General features: G+C 35.9%; 1 protein-coding gene across 1 annotated transcript; it reads right to left on the reverse strand.

Annotated features, from left to right (window-relative positions):
• Positions 1 to 3,697: 3,697 nt before the first annotated feature.
• Positions 3,698 to 20,878, reverse strand: LOC142354617 (exosome complex component RRP4-like). Its single transcript, XM_075406954.1, has 4 exons — positions 20,654 to 20,878; positions 20,492 to 20,579; positions 4,375 to 4,667; positions 3,698 to 4,052 (listed from the first exon to the last, which is right to left on the reverse strand). Exons 1-4 carry the CDS (start codon positions 20,842 to 20,844, stop codon positions 3,779 to 3,781), a joined length of 846 nt encoding a protein of 281 aa, XP_075263069.1. The 5' UTR covers positions 20,845 to 20,878; the 3' UTR covers positions 3,698 to 3,778.
• Positions 20,879 to 21,245: the final 367 nt, after the last annotated feature.

The raw sequence follows: 21,245 nt of genomic DNA on the forward strand, positions 1-21,245 counted from the left end.
ATCACTCTCAAGTTTTACAGCCTCTATTAATAACACTGAATATTTCCTCAAATTGTTGTTTTGTCTTAGTTCAAATAGTTAGTTTCAATGCGATATTTTGTTTTCATTTCTATCTAGGATCGCAACCCCGAATTGTTTTAATTTTACAAATAACAACTAATGTACCCGAAGATTGAAATTTTTAGCGTTTGTATATATAATTGAGCATTAAAACAAATCTATGAATATGATATGAGACCACTTGAGAGATCGTCAACTGCTAGAGCAATACAGCTCGAGGTACAGATCTATGGAACATCTGAAAAACTCAGCACTGGAGAACCAGGTAATTAAAACTCTCTCGAAACTTCAAAGTTTTACAATATTTCTTGTCAAAGTTGTCATGTTTCACAGCAATTTTTGTTTAAAACCGCACGGTAGGCATCCTACATGATGCGTACCATAAATAACTACTTGATGCGTACCATAAACATAAACCGCCAAAGGTCGGAAGAATTGCTCTCGAACGACAGGCGGGTAGATAAACTTTCGACCTCACCGGGATTGGAACCATTGACCTCCCGCTTCATTACCATATGCACTACCAACTGTTCTATTTGGCATTTAGTTTTGCTATGCTGCAACCGACTTTATATTAGCAACAAGCTTTACTTCGGAGTGAGAGCAATAGATATCACTCAAAAATGAAGAACGAAAGCGGGAAAAGTCACTTGAGAAGTCACAGAATGCTCTAGAAGAAAAGCTCAAAATGGTCAAGCGAAAAATTTGCATAAAAAGGCCACCACGTTTACAATGATTGCTATGAACTTCGTTCAAGAGCAATTAATTATGACTGGAAACAAATAATCTCATGTGAAAAATTTCAAAGTTCAGAGCGTAACAGAAAAACAGCAGTTATTTTTTCAGAGTTGGAGTACTTTGCAACAGTCTATTTGTGAGGTCACCTTGATCTGAACTAAGTATATGTTAGAACAAAATCTTAGTCTCCCGAGGGACTACGTGCCGTTGCACAAAAGCGCTTTCGTCCGAGTGCCGGGCACGAGGATCGAGGGGATTGATATTTGTTTTTTTTACGTATGTAGAAGTAAAGGGTATGAAAGGGTTAAATTTCATTTAAAATTGAAATTAAGAGTACAATATTGGCAGATTAATGGCAGAAAAATTTTCTTTTGACAAAATAGAGAAGCTGAAAAACTAAGTCTCGCGTCTCCGGCTCTGATAGCGAAGCAGCGGGTTAATTATTGTGGTCTGATTCAACTGTCAAGTTAGATTTCTTAGTTTGAAATTAATTTGCCAATTTTTTGTTCTAAGCTTAGTGTCCTATAAGACACTTTTTTGAGTCTAAGTGAAATCTTTCTAGCTAAACTGCCTCTAAGTTTTATATAAATCCTGTGCTGGCTTCTCTAATTGTTTGAGAAATCAAAAAATGCAACAAAAGAAAAGCTAATAATCTTTTTTTCTCTTCCCTTTCTAATAAAAGGACATATATTGTTCCTGATACAAGCGTTTTCAAACAATTTTTGTTCTGCAGCCGCGCCCTCATTCAAAATGAAAGACAGACCAGTATTTTGGGTAGGATCAATTTCAATTTCAAAATTCGAATTCGGAGAAATTTGTTTACGTCAAACGTAAAAAGAGGTTAGTCACTTTCATAACATTCATAACATCATAACATTTTGCTGAGAGACAAAAAAGGTATCATTGAAAATTTCTCCGAAAATTGGACCAATTAAAGATTTGGTTCAAAATTTTTTGAATCCAGAGAAAAAATTTAGGTTTGAATTATTTTTCACTTTCAAATTTTAAACTTACAATATATACATTTCATACGATAAGATTATACACCATACCTGTCAAAATTCATATCTGAATTTGAACGCAAAAAACTGAAGAGATGAAAAGGAATTCACTTTTTTCAAAAAACGACAACTTATAAACAGAATTTTTTCTCCAGTTGCTCGTTTGCAGCTTGTTTTACTGTATGACTATCGTTTTGTTTGAATTTTGGGTAGAATAATTACTAATATTCATAAAAGGAAGAATATTTTGATTTGCAAGCTAGCAATTTTTTATTGTCCACAAAGTATGCCTTCAGACAAAATTTTGTTGTCACCTAGTTTTGCAGAGAAAAAATAACACCAACTTTTAACCATTTTCAGTCATAAAACGAAGGACTATTTGAGATTGTATTTGGCTTCAAACCTGTTGTCATATTTTCACAAAACACGCAACTAAAAAACAACAGGAAGCAAGCAGGCAGTATAAGTTAGAGAACTACTTTTGCCTGTATGAATTGATAAGTGTACTGGCAAGAGTCTCGACGGGGCTTAGCCGAAATAAAACGCAGCACATATCTAATCACTGAGGCATCAAAATTAGTTCTCTAATTGTTTTAGAACACCTCTCCAAATAGGCGAAAAGGTCATCTCTTATAGGTGAAAAGGAACCATTTTTTGTAAACTCCCGAGAATACAGTTGAAGATAACTGCTCTGCTAAACAGGAAATTTTGCAACAAAGAAATTTAATATCACTCACGAAATGATTGAAAAACGTATTTTACCAATGGAGAAAAAGCAAAGGACGGACGTAGAATCTCTTTACTAATGAAGAAAAAGCACAGTGCGAACCAGGAATCAATTAACATAACCGATTCACGTTGATCGAATTGCTTGCTAACGACTGGCGGGCGGGGATAGTGGGGGGGTGACAAGCCTTCACAATCAAGACCCACCATTCAAACCATGAAATTGCCTCCTCGAAACAGTTCTGGTGAATCGAGTTTTTTAGAGACTAATAAGGCTCTAAGAAAACACAAAGTTACCTATTTATCTAGTTTTTGAGGACAAAGTTAAATGGGTGAGACGAAAAGACCACTGGACTAATATAATTGCCAAAAACTTCGTTTGAGAGCAATTAGTGAAGGTAAGAACAAGAGCCGTTTCCTCTACGTCTTTACAGTATCAAAAAAATCTTTTTCCTTTTGCTTTCATCCCTTGAAAATTTCTAGCTTGTGAAAAAACTGAATTTGGATAACTGATCTGAAAAACATCAGATCTAGACTAACTTCTACACTAATTGCCGCTTAAGATTATTATATTGCTTTGTTATTCAGCAAAATATCATTATTCTAGATCAAAATATCATGTAAAGGGGAAATTTTTTTGCTGTCTTAACTGATTGGAGCATTAAATCATTGCATCTTTTTTTGTACTCCTCTTAGAGGACGACAAAGTCTTTAGAGTACCATAAGAGCTCTGTAATGTTTTGTTAAAGTACTGCTAACCCTGGTATATATGTGGTCTAGATTAAATTCGGTATCCAGTTAACGGTCGGTCGGTCCAGTTAACGGTCGGTCGGCCCATGCAGCAGGGTTTTTCAAATACTTAACAGAGGATAGCATCAAGTTTTAGGTTTTATTTATAGCTTAGCAATTGACGTGTTGGAACATTGTTCAAACGTACACTACCCATTCTCCTTGTTGAAAATAAACTAAATGGATCCATGTACACAGCAACGTTCGTTTCATTATTTTCTTTATTGACCCGGCTAATAATTCGAACTTGCTCATATATCAGAACTCAATCACTTCGGCTCGATGCTCGTTGGTTACGAACTTGCCGTACTTACTTTCCTCAAACTTATTTTTCTTGTTACCCGGCCAACCAGGTCAATAATCTGTCTTCTAATCTCAACAAATAACCCTAAAAATTAAACTATATAGCAGTAAATCATGGCTCAAAAGAGTGCACAAAACAAAAGAACAATTCAAACTTCCCTTTAAGTCTGCATCGCCAGTTTCATCTTTAAAAGAGCAATTAGTTCATCTTTTACACTTTTCTTCAGCAACTGATTGGCTTCATAGTTTAAAGAGATGTCATATGCAACAATTACACTCGTGTCGTAGATCATTACTTCATGCTCGGATAGAAGTTTGATCACATTGACCACACGTGTGATAGCTTCCCTTTCTGGTCTCTGGATAACTTCAGAATCAATCACGTGACCGCCTGATTCGTCTTCTACAGGAAGAGTGGCCCCCACCCATATGTACCTGGAACAACTCCTTTGTGGCAATTGCTAACTAAAACGTCCTCTTAAAAGTCAATTTAGCTCCTCAAGAACCATGATCAAGTGGTTTATTCATTGGATGTCCGTTATTAATCAGAATTGAATTGTACACCGACTTCGTAGCTATCATAACGTTGCGTATTACAGGAGTATGTGACTATTTTTCAATTTCTTCGGCACTTGTATCTTGCAAATGTACTCATCAATTAACGACGGACTCGATGGACAGTATTGTGAGTTTCGTACTGAAGAATTAAAATGAAGAAGTCAATTAAGGTTGTAAATTTCGCTAGCTTAATACATACCCGTTGTTTCCCATGATACAGCTAACACCACATGGCAGATTGTGAAAGTGAGTTTTGGACCGCTTTATGTTTGATGGCTTCAGAGTGACTAGAACACCCTGTCCCAGTTTCCCGTACTTCAAACTTCGAGTGTGTAAATGTACCAGGCCGTCTTCCGCCCCAACTTTCTGCACTTCAGCACTGATCAAATCGTTTTCAGACAGGTACTCTCGCATCATCAACTCATCTTCAACAGATCGTCTTCTCAGTTCTCCTCCGGGCAAATTAACAGCTGATAGTTGCAGACTCGCGTCCTGTGAACAGAAAAACGAGCGGAATATGTTTCCTCAATCTATACGGCAACAAGTTAATGGCTGCCTCCGTGATAATCGTTAGGAAGGCCTAACACTATGAGCACCTTAGAATTACAATAAACAGTCCTCTATTGAGAAAATTGCACCATATATGTGGTTCTGAGGAACTCTACCAAACTCCCAGCCGTATCAAAGACAAACTATTAGGGAACTCCGATCTAATTACATCAATAAGTTATTTCTTGAGTGGCATTGTATTCAGAACAAATTTGATGCTCCCTATTCAGATGCAAATTTAAGAGAGCATAAATGTTCCGGATTTAGTCTCTCAATTAGGCACTTTTCCACCAATAGTCTGTTGGTAGCACTGTCGCTAAAGGTGAATAACTTTTGCAATTCCTCTGCCTCCAAGAGATTTCGTTCCAGGACTTCCGAAATCAATTGCGAATTCTGGCCATTGTAATAATAATAAAATTAATAATAATAATAATAATGAATTTCACTAAACTTGGTTTTACCAAGCTTAGTAAGTCCCTAGCGGGGCTTGAATTTGATTTGCCACAAACACTGTCCATCCATATGGGTATGATTTGTAATTAAAGTTCTTCTTAGCTAAATCAAATAGATATTCTTTGACTTCTCTTTTGAATTTGGGAGGACTTGAATATGGGTTATAGTTGGGAAAATCACGCGCCAGTGACATCGATTTGTTGAAGTTTGTAACTCGGCAGAAAAAATTAGATCGGCATCGTTGGCGATTACATTCGTTTGAGTATAAAAATATTTTCTCGTTTGATCGTGTTTTCGGATGTCCATTCCTTATTTGCCAAAAATGCTCTGCCTCAAGTGGAAGTTTTCTGGTCAAAATTCTGCTTAAAACTACGAGATCCAAAAAGACAAATTGATATGTCATCGGAAGTAAATTTACTGATCGAAGACAATGATTGTATTCTTTATCAGTAAAATGACTGTATGATTGTATCCATCTTAAACTTTTTCTCTGAAGCCTTTCCATTTGCATGACGATAGTTTTACTGGCATACCAAACATTTGATCCATAAAACAAGATCGATATTATGTAAGTTTTGACTAGGTTGCATTTGACTGACAATTTTATTTCACTTGGAATTGTTCTGTTTAGATCAGCAAGCTTCTGATTTGCGTTTTGTAGAACAAAACTTAAGTGATGATCCCATGATAAATTTTCTGAAAATTATATGCCCAAGTCTTTGAAGTGTGTTTCCTGTGAGATGGCACCATTGCTGCGAAGACGCAAAATTTGCTTGTTTTGATTTTTACGTAATAAAAATTGCACGTTTTTAAACTTATCGAAATTGAAATTTAACCGATTCTCCTTGCTCCAAACAATAGCATTTTCAATATCTTTTTCCAGCTGTATTCTATTGTCTACAGTGCTGACGATTTTTGTGTCATCTGCGTATAAATAGCACTCATTGACAATTATTTCGGTTAGGTAATTTACATAAACGGAAAAAAGAAAAACTGTAAAAATTGACCCTTGAGGCCCACCGCTGGTGATTGGTCGAAAAACCGATTTTCCGCAAGACATTACAACTCTGCTGTCGATCAGTTAAATATGACACGAAAAACCTCAAGAAAGCAACGTCAAAACGCATTCGACATAATTTTAAAAGTATTATATTATAATTGATGGTATCGAAGGCCTTTGCTATGTCTCTAGATACATTGTCATTGGCATTTTGTTTGCTTCAAGTAACTCATACAACCTGTTGCAGTAGAGAAGTAATTGAGTGATGGTTGAATGATTTTTCCTAAAACCATGTTGCTCTACGCAAAGCTTTTGTTGCAGAAAGATCGAGAACTGTTTATACACCATACGCTCAAATAGCAGTGACAAGGAGCTAAGCATGGCAATCGGTCGGTAGTTCTTGATATCTAAATTGCTACCGCTTTTGAAATGGGGTCGTACATGCACTTTTTTCCACAAACTGGGAAACTCACATTTGCTAACACAGCAACTGAAGATAAACAAAAGTTGATTCGAAATGTACGGTAAAGCAGACTTCAAAAACTTTGGGCTGATTCCATCAAAAGAGTTAGCACTACTACGTATGTATTTGATTTCCTCACTCAGAGCCGCTTTGCTAAACTGAATGTCATCAAGAAAAATTTCTGGACTTTGATTAAATGGAATAACAACTTCAGAATCGTCTTGAACAAAAACAGAAGCAAAATAATTGTTAAAACATTCTGCAATGCTCATGTACCCAAAAACTTCTTTTTCCATGTACACCATTTTCTCAGGCAGAGCTGGCTGTTTTTTATTTGTCTCATTAACTTATATGCATCGTTCGTTGACCAGACTTTGCTTTTTCAACGAAATGTTTCTTGTGAAATTTTCTCTGCGCTTTGTGTATTTTTCAAAGCTGTTTTGAGTTTGTTTTCTAAATGGATACTGTTAGAGGAAATGTAAAAAGGCGCATTGGTTCTTCTAGAGATTTTGAGTGGAAGACGCTAGTTCTATTTTATGCTAAAACGAGTCGACAATATCATCAATTGAGTCAAAGGAAGACATTGGAAAATAAAAATTGATCATAAATTCGTCCCAATTAGCTTTGCCAATATTTAATTGTTTCATTTTAGGCAAGGCTTTTTGCTCAGCATATTCAATCGAAATTTCAGCTAACAAATACCTGTGATCTGAGAAGGATTTGTCCTCTAATATTTCGTTACAAAAGTTATTATTGTTACTAAGAAAAACATCCAGTGAGCTTGCATGAGATTGCAGTGATGACATTTAATTTTGTGGATTCGTTCAAAACTGCTTTTATTGTATGAACAATTAGTACTTAAAGTAAGCCAATTTGTGTGAGTGAAGTTAATGTCACCATTCAAAAAGAAAGTAAAGGATTCAATGGATCTTTGATATTCTTGAACATCTCTGACAATCTCCTGAATGGTTTTGAAGAACAAATCTGCACTGAGTCTATATTTGCTGTCAGCTGGGGGATTATAAATGGTGATAATAACGAATGTAACCTCCTTGAAGAAGTATTAGCAACAACAAATGAAATCTGAATTTGTTCGCAAAACCTGCATTTTGCATGATAATGTGTTTCGGTGTGCTATTAGGACACCCCCATGCGGTCCAAGTTTTCTATCTGATCGCGACTGGATTGAATAAGATTGACTAATTAGGACTTCTTGGTTTAAAATAATTGGGTTTAACCACGTTTCTGTGAGGCAAACAATATCGGGATTAATAGTTTTCAGAAGGATATCCAACATCACTCGTCTATCCATACTTAATAGTGAACGACAATTCAATGATAGTACACGCAAAATTTTACTTGATTGTAGTCAACTGAGGTTAATTTTATATTCAGGCCTCCTTATCGCGAAGGTAGCGATAGGATAATTCTCATTTCGATGTCCGGTTTTAACTTATCAGTGACTGATGGAATGAGATCGTTCGCAATCTGTTCTTCAATTACTCTAATATACCAAATTATTTCAATAATTCTTAGTGCTAACAGACATCGAATGCGTCTATCAGGAGTATCTCTGGAAAATTTTCTACCAAAATGTAAATCCCAGATAGCATTAGCTTTGATGTCAAGACAAGATTCATCTTTCGTTGATACTGAGTTGCTCGAATAACTTTCGTCCCGGAGCGCAAAAAATCTTGGAAATTTGGCGTAACAGCCTAATCAAGGAACATCTTGTTGAGTACCTGCAAAAGTCACGTAATTCAACGTGTCCTAAGTATGTGTCTCCCGTAGGACGATGCAGGTATTGTAAATTTTGCACATAGGCTGTTCTCGGGCACTCGCTAACGCTACCAGCCAGCAAACTCGAAAACATAAACCATTATAGAACTCCGATCTATTTTCATCAATTGAGTATTTATATTTATCGGTATTGTATTCAAACAATTTGATGCTCTCTCTTCAGGTGCCAATTTAAGAGAGCACATTTCTTCCGGATTTGGTTTCTCAATTATGCACTTTTCCTCCTATGTTTGTTGCACTGACGATAATTATGAACAAGTTTGGCCTGTCAATCCTCTGGATTTCGATCCCGAAACTCAAAATCGATTCGGAATTATGCCAATCGAACTTCTAGATTTCTGGTAATCGTATTCAGAGTAGTATACATTGCTGTGAAGTAACTATTACGGGGGGAGGGGGAATCGACAAAGTAACTATTAAGGGAGGACAATTCGACAAAGATGCCGAAATAGTAGTAGTATACATTACTGTGTAGTAATTAGGGGGGGATCCCCCCGTAATAGTTACTACACAGCAACGTATACTACTACTATTCAGGCATCTTTGTCGAATTGTCCCCCCTTAATAGTTACACAAAGCTGTTAATACTACTATTCGGGCATCTTTGTCGCAAAAGTAGAGTTAGGATTTCGGTCATTTTGATGTCCGGTTTTTAGTTGCCAATGAAAGGTTAACGGAGATTGTTCGCAATGCATTTTTGGATTGACTGTCAGATAAAAAAACGAGGGACAATCTTTGACGAGAGACGAATGTCACTTCCTTTGGAATTCCTTTAAAATGGCAGATGTAGACGCTTTCTGAGTCGAGTCGTACATGGCTACAGTTTAAAATTTTATTAGAACAGTTGTTCGAGAACAGTTATGCTGTTTTCATTCGGTGTTCCGTGTTGACTACTAGTTGACTTTTTGTGCATTGACATGATATTCAATAAGTTTGAGTGCTCAGTGAAATGAAGAGAAACTTTTTTTGCGACCAGTAAGTTTTCTAATCAAACTGTCATTATCTGCGTACCTTCTATGAACTCAAAGCAACAAATAAATTTGGTAAAAAACCAAAGTTTTTTAAATCCTCAAAATTTTGGGTTTTTGCGATTTGTTGAAAATCACCGAAATTTATGCGAAAACTTCAAAAATGATCAAAAACCAAGTTTGCAAAAAACCTCAAAACTTTTGGATTTCTGAAAATCACTATAATCGAAAAAAAATTCAAAAACGATAAGAAAAACCAAAATTTTGGCGAAAGACCGCAAATTTTTTGGGTATGTGCGATTTTTGAAAATCGGCGAAATCAAAAAAATTCAAAAACCATCGAAATAAACCATTTTTTGCAAAAAAAAAACTCAAATTGTTTGAATTAATGAGATGAAAACCTCTTCTTAGGTTTTAGAAAAATTAAAAACTCGCTAAAATTACTAAAAATTCATGATTGATCGAAAATAACAAAACAGATTCCAGGCGACTGTCCGCCAACATTAAGGAATCATTAGATACCAATCATAAACGGCAATGGTTTTTTCTCTAGTGGAAGCGACCGTCTGCTGACACTAGTAAAGAAAAAAACTGTTGAGAACTTGAAGATTTCATTTTTTAGTTCTGTAGTTAGCTAAATTACACGTTTTCGGCGACTGTACGCTGAACCACCTTTGCTGGCACTAACAGAGACCTGGTTGAAAGATTACTCAAACAACCCATTGTTCTGCAACAAAAATTTCCAAAATATTGTTACGTGCAACCGACCTAAAAAAAGGGGCGGTAGGTATAGCTCTGTTTGTGAGCAAAGAATATCAATTAACAACAATAAAGACCTCTGCAAGCAATGATAAAGTTTTAACGGCAAATTGCTTTTCAAAAAATCAGTGTTTTGTAGTAACGATTGTGTACATCACATTTTATGCGGGGACTTAAATACAGATTTCTCGAAAAATGATAAAAAAACAGAAAATTTTCTGACGGAAATGGGCTCCCTAAACCTTTCACTAAATTCAAAGAAAAACGAGCACACAAGAGAAACGCTCAGAAGCAACTCAACTCTAGATGTTTTCTCAAATTTTGAAAGTGAAACAGAGGTTCTGAAAACAAAAATAACAGACCATTATGGAGTTCATTTAAAGTAAGTGACCTTAACGATGCTCTCAACAGATTTACTAACGTTCTGGAGTTAAAAGTTGAACTATCAATAGAACTTAAGCCAAGGGATGGTTTCCTCAGTTATGCACAGCGAAGGAAGGAATTCGCAATCTCGAGAAAATTATAAACAAAACTGGATCTTAAAAAATAACCGAAAACAAAAAACGTCTTTGGAATAACTTTTTTGCAGTCCAAGTCACAAGAAGTAAAAACACAAAATACAGAACAACAAAACAAAATCACTAGTAAGAAACGCCAAAAAGGACCACAAAAAATTTTTTGATAAACAAAATGATTCCAACGATAAAAGTTTTTATATGTATCTGAATCAAATTTGCCATCTGAATACAAAAAATCAAAAATCACAAACACAATTGACTCCGAAACAGTCAACAATTTCTTTGTTAAAATTGGTCCCTCACTTGCAAAGAAAATTGAGAAACCATATGATGGGAATACGATTAATCGGGTTGCTGATTCTTTTGTTTTAAAGCCGGTCCAAAACGACCAAGTGAAGTTCGAAATAAAGCAACTTGTTGGGAAAAAGAGTTCTGATTATATGGGCTTAAAAACCATATGAGCTTAAGAAGTAGTTGTTTTTTAATATTTGAGTTTTTGAGTGAAGTTAATGTCACCATTCAAAAAGAAAGTAAAGGATTCAATGGATCTTTGATATTCTTGAACATCTCTGACAATCTCCTGAATGGTTTTGAAGAACAAATCTGCACTGAGTCTATATTTGCTGTCAGCTGGGGGATTATAAATGGTGATAATAACGAATGTAACCCCCTTGAAGTATAAGCAACAAATGAAATCTGAATTTGTTCGCAAAACCTGCATTTTGCATGATAATGTCTTTCGGTGTGCTATTAGGACACCCCCATGCGGTCCAAGTTTTCTATCTGATCGCGACTGGATTGAATAAGATTGACTAATTAGGACTTCTTGGTTTAAAATAATTGGGTTTAACCACGTTTCTGTGAGGCAAACAATATCGGGATTAATAGTTTTCAGAAGGATATCCAACATCACTCGTCTATCCATACTTAATAGTGAACGACAATTCAATGATAGTACACGCAAAATTTTACTTGATTGTAGTCAACTGAGGTTAATTTTATATTCAGGCCTCCTTATCGCGAAGGTAGCGATAGGATAATTCTCATTTCGATGTCCGGTTTTAACTTATCAGTGACTGATGGAATGAGATCGTTCGCAATCTGTTCTTCAATTACTCTAATATACCAAATTATTTCAATAATTCTTAGTGCTAACAGACATCGAATGCGTCTATCAGGAGTATCTCTGGAAAATTTTCTACCAAAATGTAAATCCCAGATAGCATTAGCTTTGATGTCAAGACAAGATTCATCTTTCGTTGATACTGAGTTGCTCGAATAACTTTCGTCCCGGAGCGCAAAAAATCTTGGAAATTTGGCGTAACAGCCTAATCAAGGAACATCTTGTTGAGTACCTGCAAAAGTCACGTAATTCAACGTGTCCTAAGTATGTGTCTCCCGTAGGACGATGCAGGTATTGTAAATTTTGCACATAGGCTGTTCTCGGGCACTCGCTAACGCTACCAGCCAGCAAACTCGAAAACATAAACCATTATAGAACTCCGATCTATTTTCATCAATTGAGTATTTATATTTATCGGTATTGTATTCAAACAATTTGATGCTCTCTCTTCAGGTGCCAATTTAAGAGAGCACATTTCTTCCGGATTTGGTTTCTCAATTATGCACTTTTCCCCCTATGTTTGTTGCACTGACGATAATTATGAACAAGTTTGGCCAGTCAATCCTCTGGATTTCGATCCCGAAACTCAAAATCGATTCGGAATTATGCCAATCGAACTTCTAGATTTCTGGTAATCGTATTCAGAGTAGTATACATCGCTGTGTAGTAACTATTACGGGGGGGTCGACAAAGTAAATATTAAGGGGGGACATTTCGACAAAGATGCCTGGATAGTAGTAGTATATACAATGCTGTGTAGTAACTATTACGGGGAGGGGGGGTAATAGTTACTTCACAGCATTGTATACTACTACTATTCAGGCATCTTTGTCGAATTGTCCCCCCCCCCCTAATAGTTACTACACAGCAGTTAATACTACTATTCGGGCATCGTTGTCGCAAAAGTAGAGTTAGGATTTCGGTCATTTTGATGTCCGGTTTTTAGTTGCCAATGAAAGGTCAACGGAGATTGTTCGCAATGCATTTTTGGATTGACTGTCAGATAAAAAAACGAGGGACAATCTTTGACGAGAGACGAATGTCACTTCCTTTGGAATTCCTTTAAAATGGCAGATGTAGACGCTTTCTGAGTCGAGTCGTACATGGCTACAGTTTAAAATTTTATTAGAACAGTTGTTCGAGAACAGTTATGCTGTTTTCATTCGGTGTTCCGTATTGACTATTAGTTGACTTTTTGTGCATTGACATGATATTCAATAAGTTTGAGTGCTCAGTGAAATGAAGAGAAACTTTTTTTGCGACCAGTAAGTTTTCTAATCAAACTGTCATTATCTGCGTACCTTCTATGAACTCAAAGCAACAAATAAATTTGGTAAAAAACCAAAGTTTTTTAAATCCTCAAAAATTTTGGGTTTTTGTGATTTGTTGAAAATCACCGAAATTTATGCGAAAACTTCAAAAATGATCAAAAACCAAGTTTGCAAAAAACCTCAAAACTTTTGGATTTCTGAAAATCACTATAATCGAAAAAAAATTCAAAAACGATAAGAAAAACCAAAATTTTGGCGAAAGACCGCAAATTTTTTGGGTATGTGCGATTTTTGAAAATCGGCGAAATCAAAAAAATTCAAAAACCATCGAAATAAACCATTTTTTGCAAAAAAAACTCAAATTGTTTGAATTAATGAGATGAAAACCTCTTCTTAGGTTTTAGAAAAATTAAAAACTCGCTAAAATTACTAAAAATTCATGATTGATCGAAAATAACAAAACAGATTCCAGGCGACTGTCCGCCAACATTAAGGAATCATTAGATACCAATCATAAACGGCAATGGTTTTTTCTCTAGTGGAAGCGACCGTCTGCTGACACTAGTAAAGAAAAAAACTGTTGAGAACTTGAAGATTTCATTTTTTAGTTCTGTAGTTAGCTAAATTACACGTTTTCGGCGACTGTACGCTGAACCACCTTTGCTGGCACTAACAGAGACCTGGTTGAAAGATTACTCAAACAACCCATTGTTCTGCAACAAAAATTTCCAAAATATTGTTACGTGCAACCGACCTAAAAAAAGGGGCGGTAGGTATAGCTCTGTTTGTGAGCAAAGAATATCAATTAACAACAATAAAGACCTCTGCAAGCAATGATAAAGTTTTAACGGCAAATTGCTTTTCAAAAAATCAGTGTTTTGTAGTAACGATTGTGTACATCACATTTTATGCGGGGACTTAAATACAGATTTCTCGAAAAATGATAAAAAACAGAAAATTTTCTGACGGAAATGGGCTCCCTAAACCTTTCACTAAATTCAAAGAAAAACGAGCACACAAGAGAAACGCTCAGAAGCAACTCAACTCTAGATGTTTTCTCAAATTTTGAAAGTGAAACAGAGGTTCTGAAAACAAAAATAACAGACCATTATGGAGTTCATTTAAAGTAAGTGACCTTAACGATGCTCTCAACAGATTTACTAACGTTCTGGAGTTAAAAGTTGAACTATCAATAGAACTTAAGCCAAGGGATGGTTTCCTCAGTTATGCACAGCGAAGGAAGGAATTCGCAATCTCGAGAAAATTATAAACAAAACTGGATCTTAAAAAATAACCGAAAACAAAAAACGTCTTTGGAATAACTTTTTTGCAGTCCAAGTCACAAGAAGTAAAAACACAAAATACAGAACAACAAAACAAAATCACTAGTAAGAAACGCCAAAAAGGACCACAAAAAATTTTTTGATAAACAAAATGATTCCAACGATAAAAGTTTTTATATGTATCTGAATCAAATTTGCCATCTGAATACAAGAAATCAAAAATCACAAACACAATTGACTCCGAAACAGTCAACAATTTCTTTGTTAAAATTGGTCCCTCACTTGCAAAGAAAATTGAGAAACCATATGATGGGAATACGATTAATCGGGTTGCTGATTCTTTTGTTTTAAAGCCGGTCCAAAACGACCAAGTGAAGTTCGAAATAAAGCAACTTGTTGGGAAAGAGTTCTGATTATATGGGCTTAAAAACCATATGAGCTTAAGAAGTAGTTGTTTTTTAATATTTGGTGTAAGTTTGTTACTCTCTAGCCAGCTGAAAATCAATTGCTAAAAACAATTAATCCTGTCATTAGTGGATACCTCAGATATTTTTAACAAAATCATAGATGAATCACATTATCCCAAAAGTTTCAAAGTGCCAATTTTCAAGGATGGAGATCCAAATGAGCCTAACAATTACAGCCCAATTTCTTCAGTACCACTTTTTGGCAAAATTTCTGAAAAAATTACTAAAAAAAGACTGATGTCATTTCTGCTGAAAAACAAAACTCTCTCCAGAAAACAATTTGGTTTCCTGAGTAGGGGATCAACGGTCGATGCCTTAACAGAAATGCTGGAACACATTCAGAAATTAAGGGAGAAACACGTTCTGGCTCATTGTACCTTGTTTGCCCTCTCAAAAGCGTTTGATACTGTTGACCACAGCATATTGCTGGACAAATGTTCCAAATATGGTTTGAGGCAAAATCGAAGGTTTACTCAAGTCTTATCTTAAAGATCGCAAATAATTCGTTCGATATAAAGGAGAATCTTCCTCAACTAAAGAAATTGAGTGCAGAGTCCCTCTGGGATCAGTATTAGGACCACTTCTGTTTCTAATATATATATATACGATATCGCCGACATACCAAAGTACAATAATATTCTGTTGTACGCAGAAAACAAACATATTTGGCAAATATGAGCAAACTAAACATACAAATGATCTGCAATTGACTTTCATCTGGCTAGAGAGTAACAAACTTACACCAAATATTAAAAAAACAACTACATCTGCTAGGACCCAACAATTTATCAGACAATAAACTTATTTGGACAGCGGAAGAAGTAGAGAGCAAATGTGTTAAATATTTAGGTGTTAAAATTGACAACAAACCCACATTTGAAGAGCACATAGACTATGTTCAAATGAAATGTAACCAATACATTTTGATTTTATATCAAACGAAGGATTATCTGCAAAGAGAATTACTTCTGAAAACTTATAAACAATACGTTCAACCACAGTATCAATACGAGTTCTAATATATGACACGGCAAACAAAAGTGTTCCTGAAAGATAGTTTTTGGGTTCACAAAACAAAGTAGTTCGTAGTTGTAGATAAAAAATTTCCATCAATATTTGAGCTACACGTGCATGAACTTCTGAAACTCTTATCAAAATTAATCAGAACAAAACATCCTAGGGAATATATTAACTTGTTTATAACTGACATGGAAATCCACAGATCATCAGACACTGAACGGAGAATCAAAACAAAACCTCTCATAGAAAAACACGCAAGAAACGAAAACTATTCTCTAAACAAACTTATTTTGGAAACTTGTATTGGTAGTATGCTCGATAACAAGGAAAGTGTTTTCCTTTTCTCGATAACAAGGAAAGGGAAAAAAACTTTTTTAAGTTTAAAACAATTATATAGTTGGTGCGTAAAATAGGCTTATTAAACCCCCTTATTTCCTGCTCCTCTTGATTGGTCTCAGTATAGGTAACTAAATGAATTTCGAACAAAAAATCTAATTTTGAATAGCTCTGTAACGGTGCTGAAACAGGCAAACTGCCTCCGAGCATTCGTTCAGTAGAAAACTTGAATATTTGGTACTGAAAACAAATTTATAAAAGCTTCGAGGGATTGCTACATCAATTACGTTTGGACGTTACAATTGAAATACAGGCTATTCTATTTTAATAATTCTCCACGACTTCCCTGTATTTTCAAGGCCACCAACCGGCACGTTGAGAAACTTATCCTTTCAGTGATGACGCGGCATTCCTTGCAGTCCAAAACATACTCGGCACATTGCCGGAAAATAGCCGCCGTTGATTCCAATAAGCAGGATTGGGATTGAAATAACAGAAGATATTGAAAAAAAAAGATTTTTGTACAAAAACATTTTTTAAGTCCGATTTATTTTGATGGCATTTCGTAGATGAACATACTTCTGTTTCTTAGAGAGAGGCTACAGGGGCTACTATCAATAACAATAAGCATTAGAGATGGTAAATAAGACTTATAGGAACGACGTTCAAATAGCGGGCATCTAAAATTGGGCTTTATGGGTTTATCCCGTTTCTATTTCTGACATCCATTTTTGTACTAACTCTGTTCATTTTGAATTGCTTTGCTGAGCAACTGATGTTCAAAATCAATTTTAGCAGAATGAGAGAAGAGAGAAACTAGCCTAGAGAAGTCAAAAAGATTTCACGCAAAATGTTGAAAAGGCGGCAAAATGAGGTAAAGCGAAACATTTTTTTATTCGACGAAGTAAAAAACATAGCAGGACAAGTCCTGACGTACAATTCAAAGCATTTTCATTGACTAAACAGAAAACTAGACCTAGAACGGACTATGAATGGATTGGAAAAACCATTCAGAAAAAAATCCGATCCAAAAAAAACGAAAAAACAGTAAAAATCGAAGTCAAATTGCCGCATGTGAACAAAAAACCACTAGCGAGAAAGCAAATTTTTGTTCAAACACCATTTTCTCACTCTACTTTAAATTTGGAACGAAAAAAATTCACGCCGCAAAACCACTCGCTTTTTCGCTCCACTTCCTGTTTCGGCGTGACCAAAATCACTACTCCAATTTGACTTCAAAAATCATGAAAATGTGTGAACAGATCTTAAAAAAAAGACAGCACCCCAATACAATTCAAATTCTTTGAATTTTAAAAATAGGAGCGCTATAATAGCCGGCTGAGATGATGAGGGCGGCTATTAAAAAACTCAATTAATTGGCATCTTCCCGATTTTCTTGCCAGAAGTTAATTAGGAGGCATAACTGAAAAACATTGATATACCAATCAATTCGTCCATTTCCATCTGTTGTACGAGCTCTTTGTATCTTTATCAGTTAGTAGTAGGAGTGTCAGAGAAAAACAAAATGAGCAGAAATGCTAAAGATCTTTTTACAGGTCAAAAAGTCATCAACAAAATCCTGCAAAAGAGCAACAGGATTAAAAAAATGAATTTGCCAAGTCAAAAGGTTCAGTTTAAATCGAGCCTTCAAGAACTTCTCAATTGCAGACGTAAACTCGATTGCAGTCGCATCAGGTGGTTCGGGGCACGTATGGAGCAATTTAAAAAGTGTTCCTCTGTCTTTCATTTAATGTTTTTAAAATATTCGAATGGTGCAAACTATTGAGTTCGTGATATGGAGCGAACAAACGTTAAATCAGAGATTGAAATAAAAAAACCCATGACTAATTTCCACAGGAGTAGCACATCCCTTTCGTCAAAAAATAATCGGAAAAAGGTCAAGAAATTTCAAAACTTCAACATAATTCTTTTGATTTCAGAGTAAACCATAATCCATTCGAGAGAGTTGAAACTTTTCGCCTCTTCTCACGCAGCAATTTTGTGATACCATGCTGATGAGTCCTCCTCTAAATTAAAACACACGCGTGCACATTTTAAAATGCCGAAAGTCTGCAGTGCCAGAAGTTCAAATGCCAGAAGTTCCTACTTACCCAGAAGTTGACTTCCGTTGACTTTCGCCGTGTGCGCGTTCCGTGTTTTAAGCATGGTTACGTGACTCACTTCGAAAATCTGACTTAACATATCGAACCGCTTCGCGGTTCTCGCTAAACGCCAGAAGTTCTGTGACTTCAAGAAGAGTCACGTAACTATTACTTAAGGATAACATATGACAGCTTTTTTCTGGATAGAGTAACTGCTGATGCCAACAATCTGATCCCAACACAAAGAATGGATTACAGCGAGGCCCAGATCTACAAATGAATCCCCAGGTTTCAGGCACGATCCATTTAATTGAGTTCAGCAATATTCTTGCTTTCACTAAATGACAAAGTTTTGCAATTGTTCGTATGACAATCCGATTCGTTTAAAATTGACCAAGATAAGAAAGGAAGAACTTGCTTTCACATCAATTATTCTTTGTTCACATTTATTCTTTTTTGAAAACAATTTTGAAAAAAAATATTTTGAGAAAGAAAGAAAGATAAGCGGGCAAATTAAGTGTGATTAATGTCGATCGATTAATCAGAAAACAAATCGACGTTACAACAAGGAAACTAGTCTAGATGTTTTGCACCGTTTGTGACATCAAAACAGGAAAGAGAAAGACGTTGACCCAGAAATCTGCTTTTAGGAACTCCTGTCATAGCTAATTCACGTGCGAAAATTCCGACAGCATATTTTCAACCGATAACGTGGGACTGAAATAATTTTAAAACATAGCTGGCAGATTGCCAGAAAATAGCCGTAATAGCTTTGTAGATCTGTAGTCTCAAAAGATAGTAAAAGAAACAGACCAAAAAAATTATTTTTATTAAATGCTGAGATGATAATTTTAAGAATGACACACACTCACTTGACCTCTCTTTGAATTAACGTGAGGAAAAGTCAATTTTATTAGAGTCAGGAAGTCATTTTTGAGAAAGAGGTACACGTGTGACCAAAATCTTCTGCACGCGAATGAACAAAAAACTCACTCTAATGTGAAAGATGACGTCACGCATGCACTTCATTTGAAATTGCATGAACGAATGAACAAAAAGCAGATTTGAAGTGAATGTGACGTCATGTGGTTGTAACAAAAATCTTGACGACAAATAAAAAACATAGCAGGACTAGTCCTGACGTAAAATTTAAAGAATTTTCATTGACTACACAAAAAAAACTAGACCTAGAACGGACTATGAGTGAATTGGAAAAACAACTTCGAAAAATTCAGATTTAAAAAATTTTAAAAAAACCTAAGAAAATCTATGTCAAAATGCCACACGTGAACAAAAACCACTAGCGAGAAATGAAAATTTGGTTCATACAAAAAGCTAGGCGTATAATAAACTAAGAATGGATAGGGAAAACCATTCAGAAAAACAATCCGATCCAAAAAATTGAAAAAACCGTAAAATCGAAGTGAAATTGCCGCATGTGAACAAAAAACCACTAGCGAGAAAGCGAATTTTTGTTCAAACACCGTTTTCTCCTTCTACTTTAAAATTAGAGCGAATAAATTGCACGTCGCAAAACCACTCGCTTTTTCGCTCCATTTCCTGTTTCGGCGTGACCAAAATCACTACTCCAATTTGACTTCAAAAATCATGAAAATGTGTCAACAGATCTTAGAAAAAAAAGACAGCGCCCCAATACAATTCAAATTTGGGTCTTTCCCATTATAGCCCCCCAATATGGTATAATTACCATAATTGGGGGGTATAGGTTATCTGACCACTAAGCTGGGGGGCTATAATGGGAAAGACCCTCAAATTCTATGAATTGTACAAACCAAGAGAAGGCCAATAATAGCCTCAGCTATCGCTTCGCAGCTATTAAAAACTGTAATCAAAGACAAAGCAGGACTGTTCTTGCAATAGTAATCCATGCAAGACTGAGTAAAAAGCCCCTCATCAAAATAAATTAGGAAACTTTCCTCAAGTGGAAAGTCACAAAATTTGTCCAGATCCAATTAACAAGTCAAGTGATGGTGCTATGTCACTAAGTGACGGTGCTAGTTAAGTATGAAGAACCAAAGAATTTGGTTCTTCATACTTAACTTTTTATGAGAGCCGCGAGTAAATCTTGTCAAACAATACACGCTCAAACTCAAGGAAGCTTTTGGCCGGATGCTACCCGGTGTAAAGTTTGTCACATCGGAGTTCGAGGCGCCGAGTTTTGTGCAGTGGAATAACTGACTAACCTGTCGCGCGTAAATGTCAACTTTCCACCTCTTCTGCGATACGTCGCTTATTCTCCCAACAACAACATCTCCAACCTCTCCATTATACCTACAAAAAGTAACTATAGCTCATGTTGTGTAAAATGTGAAATAAAGGGTGGGTATTAAGCGATTCTGACTCACCTAGAGCACTTAAAAGGCCGTACGGTAACTAATTTGTTGATCCGCTCAACGTATCCGGTAACTGTGGCTTGAAGCAAGTCATCGATCTGATACGTTCCATGCCCCTTGATGAATCCGGCATTCTGTGTTATCACCGCACCAGGTGAAACAAATGAGGTTTCACTAACTTCATCATTACGTTCAATCTGCATCTGAAAAATGGGAAGTTTGCTATACTGTAAGCAGTCCGTGGGAAGTGAGAAAGCTTCTCGCAAAAGGACGGAAGCTGGTCGATTATGATTTTCCTGTCTTCCTGTCAAGAGCTCTGAACCAAGAAATCCAAGTCGAGAAATCAATGCTACTCAAAAGGCGTGCCATAATAGCCTGTGGAGCTTCGAAACTAGACATCCGTATTAAAAACCAACAGCTATACTTTAAGGGTCAAAAAGTAAAGGACCTGATTTTAACGAGCAAAGAAAATGCTTTGAAACTGCCGCGTAATCAAAATTGACTACAAAATTCTCTTAGTTGCTTAGTTTTCAATACAAGAAGCCTCCTAAATTTTAGATCGTCGAAGAAAGTTTGCTGTCGCCGCTGAAACCTCTGCATATGA

This window comes from Convolutriloba macropyga, chromosome 15 (assembly GCF_964194025.1).
Source record: "Convolutriloba macropyga chromosome 15, txConMacr16.3, whole genome shotgun sequence".
Classification (NCBI taxonomy): domain Eukaryota; kingdom Metazoa; phylum Xenacoelomorpha; order Acoela; family Convolutidae; genus Convolutriloba; species Convolutriloba macropyga.

Bases quoted from the DNA above. Each gene is read 5' to 3' on its own strand.
- LOC142354617 (XM_075406954.1), bottom strand. From the start codon at position 20,844: ATGCAGATTGAACGTAATGATGAAGTTAGTGAAACCTCATTTGTTTCA. The intron at 20,580-20,653 runs GTGAGTCAGAAT...TACTTTTTGTAG, and splicing joins CGGCCTTTTAAGTGCTCTAG to GTATAATGGAGAGGTTGGAG. The intron at 4,053-4,374 runs GTATGTATTAAG...GAGTTGTTCCAG, and splicing joins TGTATCATGGGAAACAACGG to GTACATATGGGTGGGGGCCA.